The 6,000-nt window shown below is 31.9% G+C and overlaps 1 protein-coding gene across 1 annotated transcript; it reads left to right on the top strand.

Moving 5' to 3' along the window:
- Window positions 1-767: 767 nt before the first annotated feature.
- Window positions 768-1,858, top strand: LOC126689878 (VQ motif-containing protein 20-like). Its single transcript, XM_050385045.1, has one exon. The coding sequence runs from the start codon at window positions 778-780 to the stop codon at window positions 1,540-1,542; it is 765 nt and encodes a 254-aa protein (XP_050241002.1). The 5' UTR covers window positions 768-777; the 3' UTR covers window positions 1,543-1,858.
- Window positions 1,859-6,000: the final 4,142 nt, after the last annotated feature.

Below are 6,000 nucleotides of genomic sequence, written 5' to 3'. Positions count from 1 at the left end.
ACAAAGTTCACTCTTTAAGTTTGGTTGAAATTTATTTAAATTCTCTAACTTTACTTTCATTTAATTAAATCATTTAAGTTTCAAATTTAATTAATTCAAGCATTCAGTTCAATTTCATTAAAAATTTGCCGTTAAATATACAATTAACTAATAAAAAAAATTAAAAAAAAAATAGAATAAAATTTCTTACATGAAAATATTTTTAAAATTTTATTAGCAACAAATTTTTAATGGAATTAGATTAAAAGTTTGAATTGAATAAATTTGAAATTTAAAGAACTCAATTAAACAAAAATAAAGTTAAAAGCCTAGAATGAATTTTAGTTAAATTTAGATAATTTAATTTACATTTTAACTTATATTATATTTACTAACACTATTTCGATATTCATTTTAAGAGAATTATCACACGATTTTAAAACACAGGTGAATGATCTCAAGAGGGGAAAAAAGAAGAGAGAAAAAAATAGTATATACATTGATAGATTATCTATACATCTCTCCCTCCACCAAAAAAAAAAAAAAAAAATCCTACTACTTTAGACAACTACGGTGCTCTGTCGAGCCAACGATGACGCCGAAGTGAACAACTAATTGTAGCGTCCAAAAGCTTCTAACTGCTAAGCTTTAATATTTCAATACCTTATATCATACTCTTTCTTATATGTATGTATAAAATATGTATATATGTATGTATGTCAACGGTCAGAATCGCTGGCTATAAAAATCTACTTAATCTCTATCTCAAACAAACCTCGGAGGTTTAACCTCCTATATATGCTCTGTTCTCTCTTTTTCTCCCTCTTCATCTCAACAAACCCTTCCATTATTTATATAAGACAGCCTTTTCTTTTTTCCATATTTGGATCAAAGAAAATCTCAACAATGAGCCCTTCAAAGTTTCATGTTAATCATCATGATAAGGTTCCAAGGTGGGAGATGATCAAAGGTCCACGTCCATCTCCATTGAAGATCAACAAGGAGTCTCATGTCATTCACAAACCATCTTTTTCTTCGTCACCTTCTTCGGTTTCTGATTGTGTTGCTACCACAATGTACAGACAGCAACAGAGGCAACCGGTTATTATATACACTCATTCTCCAAAGATTATCCACACCGAGGCTCGAGATTTCATGGCACTTGTCCAGAAGCTCACGGGTCAGACAGGATCCAATGATGATGATGACCAAACTGCTGCACTGCCAAAAGCCCAGAAGAGTGAGAAGAGTTTGTGTACGAAAGGAAATGATCATAATAAGGTGATGAAGCCTGTTGGGAATGATGATAATGAGTCATCTTCTGCTCTTACCAATGAGAATTGTGGTGACATTAAGTCAAGTTCGTCATCCTTTTCACCAATTCTAGACCAAAACAATCCATATTTTGCTGATATTCCTTTGTTTACCCCGAATTCAACCAATTTCTTCTGCTCACCTCAGCCGGTTTATAGATATCCTGATTCAGGCTTCGTGTCTCCAAACATAGGCAACTTGATGTCACCATCTGTTTTAGAATTTTTAAAAGCGCTACCAGATCATTGAGATGGAGTGGACTGTTTTAGGTATTGGATTGAAGGGGCTTAAGTCAGTTTGTTTGCAAATTGCAATTTTTCCTTTGCATTGTTCATAGATTTGTTTTTGTTTTTGTTATGTTTATGTTTCTGTTTCTGTTTTTGATGTTTCCAATGTTATAGATATCGATCAGATAGAGGTAGCATCGGATGTGAATTATCAAGAAATATATTTGATTCTTTGGCCACCAAGGGGAAGATATATTGATCTCCCTCTCCTGATAGGTGGGGCATTGATTTCTAATAAATAGCGTAGGGCATGCTTTTGAAGATCAAGTTTTCATACACATCTGTCTATTGCTCTTCTTCCTTATTACATCTTCGTGTCTTGGGACTGGTAGGATCCGTTGAGAGTGCAATTTATTTCAGTGAAGAAAATAATACCATACAGTAATTAGTGGTGGAGCCAAAACCATTTTTCAAGGGAGGACAAATTAAATTTATCAAAAAAAAAAATTAAATTCAAAGAATTATATATATATATATATATATATATTAATTATACATAAAATATATATGTACCTGATTTTATATATTACTTTTTCATACATAACAACTAATTCCACAACTCCCCTACATGTCATGACACCTCATCACACATAGGCCCACCAACACAAAGGTAAAGTAAAAAAGCCTTCATTCTGTCATTCCTCATTCTAACTTGAAACTTCAAAATTTCATCTGCTGAATTGCGAAATCCCTGCTAGAAGAAACCTGAAAAAACTCATTGCAGTACCAGCTAAACAAACAAAATCTCTTATTCTAAACTCACATACTCATTAATCCCTCCTCCCCTCAACACAAATTCCTAGACCAAGGAGACAAATTTTAACCTTCAAAGCATCCGATTGATACTTACCACTCCACTCCCTTAAATCCCAATGTGGTACAAGTTGAGAACACAAAATCTCTTATGATTAGCCCACATCCTGAATCAATGAGATAATTTTAAAGTTAAATTAAAACAACTATACTAGAGGTTTATCAAAATGACACCCTTCTATCAAACATTTGTATAAATAATACTCCTTCTTGAGGTTTCTATAAATATAACATATAAGTTCACTTTCTAGCACACTGTTACTTCCTTAACAAAATATTTCATTAAAAAAAAAAAAAAAAAAAGATTTGTTGTCATTTCTACAGGTTTAAAGGAGGGGGTATCATTTACACAAATCTTACAAGATGAGAGTGTTATTTTGTCCATATTTAGGTTATGATTTTTTTATTTATTTAAATTTTTTTGATATATCCCGTAGTTATTGTGCCAACGATAAACACTGGTTAGCCAAATATATATTGTTAGAAAAGTTAGTCATAACCTTATTTTCCATATTTATACAAACCTCAATCGAGAAGTTTCCTTTATACGATCAAACACATTGTATTTACCAGCTAAGTTAACATAGAAACTTAGCTTTTAAATGGTATACAAATCAGTCACCAAATCCGCTTCACATCGATGGAAGGCATGTTCCAAACCCATTTTGCATGAATTAACTATAAACAAATTTTATCATTTAAAGAAAGGAGGAAATTCTTATTTTTCACTATAAACAACTCAATTACAATAATTTAAATTATAAATTTCACAATGAGAAATAATAAGCAGTTCATTAAAAAAAAGTCACTAGTTAAAGGGCTTTACTTCCAATAGATTCACAAAAATTTTAAAGTTGTGATACCTGGAATCGATATTTAGATACACAAATTAATTCACTACAACAAAACTTTTGCAACCAACCCAAGTTATGAATTTTTTAATATGGTTTAAATTTCTCCACTCAAACAAATCAATGAGAGAGGAGTACGAAAAAAATGAGGTTATTTGTGGAACTATGGTAAGACTATCATAAAATTTTACCTAATAGTTCCTAGAGTACGTACTTATAGGAAACAACTTATTAATGTCTTTAATGTTTTAAGAACTACAAGTTCTTGGGTGAAATTTGGCCCAACGTGAGATTCATTATTCTTGTTTTGTTAAGTGTGACATAACAGGCCTTTATTAAACTTGATTGTGCATTAGAGTGAGTCACATTCTCCCCTAGCCATATGGCTCACAAATGGCTTTGTTAGTAGCCCTAATTTCCATAAATTTTCTCCCTCAAAAAATCCATAAATTTTCTAATTTTTACGGATTTTCTTTGTTGTATTTTTTTTCCTTTTGCTACAACTTTTCACAAACCACATTAGGTTGCTACTCGATCTTTTAAGTAGAATCCAGATATACAATTAGTGTTACAAAAATCTACTATTAATATCACATTTAGGGAAAATATAAATACTAATATATCCCCCCTCCCCCAAGATCAAGTTATTAACATCCTGAAGTCAATAATCTAACTCTATAACCTTAAATTCTTTAAAATATGAAGTCATGAACACTCTCAAATGGCTTAGATCATTCTAATCATAAAAGTTTTCAAAATTCTAAATCCTAAACCATGAAAATTTTATAAGATTATTTGTATTTGGAAGGATTTCTTAACTTAGAGAAGACTTTTATTGATCATGACACCAAAATTCAACTTCAATCTTCTACCCATTGTATACTTCGAAGTATACTATCTCTATAACCCCCTTCAACTTCGATTAGAATGATGGGAGGTTATTAGACTAACTAGTTTCTCTAATAATGTAAAATTGATTGATTTACCAGGTATGGAGTTTGAGGAACTTAACTCTGTTTGATGGGGTTCAGCCTGACTTGGAAAGAACTATCCTTAAATTGATGAGGCATTTCCAGGAGCATTGAGAGCTTCTCCTTCACCTAACCTGTCGCCAATTTCTCAAAGGACAAGGAAATGGGCAAGCCCAAACCGTGGATTAGACAAGTTTAACTGTGATGCAGCTGTAGGATCAGACAAATCCTTTATAGCTATTGTCACAAGAGATTGGAGAAGGGAATTGGTTTTTGCTCATACTAAGCGGGTAGAAACTAACGTCCCTGTCCAAGCAGAAGCAGAAGCATTAATTGGACCTCTCAGCAAGTAATCAACCACAACATTAGCCAAGCATTGATTGAGAGCAATTCAAAAGTGTGCATTGAGGCGCTTCAAGAGCCAGTCTCCCATGTTCCATGGAGAATCTCAACTATAATTTTAGATACGTTAAGGTTGAAAGCTCTTTCACATAATGTGAAGTTCAACTGGATTCCTAGATATCTGAATAGGGTGGCTCATGTTCTTGTAAAATGGTATCTTAATAATTGCCTGGCTAGCATTTTTATTCTAGGCTTTGCTCCTATTTTTATCGATGTAATTCTTCTTGAGCAAAACCTTGATATTGATATGTAGTTGTTTGTGTTGGTTTCTGTTTTGAATAAAGGTTTTCAGCTTTCCAATTAGGCACCCTTCCAAAACACGCATTAAGCAAAAAAACAAACAATAATTAGCGAGCACAAGTATAGATAGAGACTTCATTTGAGAAAAGGATACAATTCAACTCCATGCCAAAACCTTTCTTGTTATGTAATTTCCTTTAGATAAATATAGTCTCGCTTTTAATGTGGTTTTGTTTATATTAAAGATATATTTGGCCAATATTTCTATATGCAAGTCAAGTTTCCTACTTGAAATAGAAATCTATTAACTATAGTTAATGTATGATTAGTCTAAGGTTTAGCTTGTAGCATTTCTTCCATAAACGTAGGCCATTAAACTGATCAAACATAACCCTCGTGTGTTCTTGTATTATATATTTTATATTTCTACTTCAGCTTCTGCTTTTGAATCTATTCTAGCATATTCAACATAGTATACCAATGCTAATATATATTTACCAGTTTCATTATTATAATTTCTTCCTGTGTTAGTTTGTATTCGTATTCAGATACAATTAATTTAATTTCAGATCAACTGTGGACAACGAGAACCATCAACTTGAAATTGTTAATGGTTTTAAAAACTAGAGATACAAAATTTATTTATTAAAAATTCTGTATCATTGTTTTGATTAATACTAAATTTGAAGTGACGGAGAAAGAGCACAGCTAAACACTCTCCGTATTATATTTGGTCTGTCAACATCGGCAGTATTGAAATATTAGCATTTCATTTGTTTGACTAGCCGTGATTTGAAGTTTCCTCGGCAGTGTAAAGTCAAAACCCACCCCATAAAAAGGCACAAAGATGACTTCTAACTTCTAATTCTGCACTAGTTCTATAAACTCCTACGTCTTTTTCACTCTTTCTTTTTGTCTATATCAATATCAGCCCTGCACGTTTTATTCCATTCATACGCTCTTATCTTTTCTTTATTTTCATACACAAATATATATAATTATATATGTATATATATATATATATATATATTTATATATATTTAATTAATTAATTACCTAATTGAGTTCTCCTTTGGTGCTACTAAACCTATAGTTGGAGGCCCATGCGTTGGATCCTGAATCAATTGCATCATGCTATTGCTA

The sequence above is a fragment of the Quercus robur genome, chromosome 1 (assembly GCF_932294415.1).
Source record: "Quercus robur chromosome 1, dhQueRobu3.1, whole genome shotgun sequence".
Lineage (NCBI taxonomy): Eukaryota > Viridiplantae > Streptophyta > Magnoliopsida > Fagales > Fagaceae > Quercus > Quercus robur.
The sequence above is the reverse complement of the archived record's forward strand: the minus strand, read 5'-3'. Positions and strand labels throughout refer to the sequence as shown.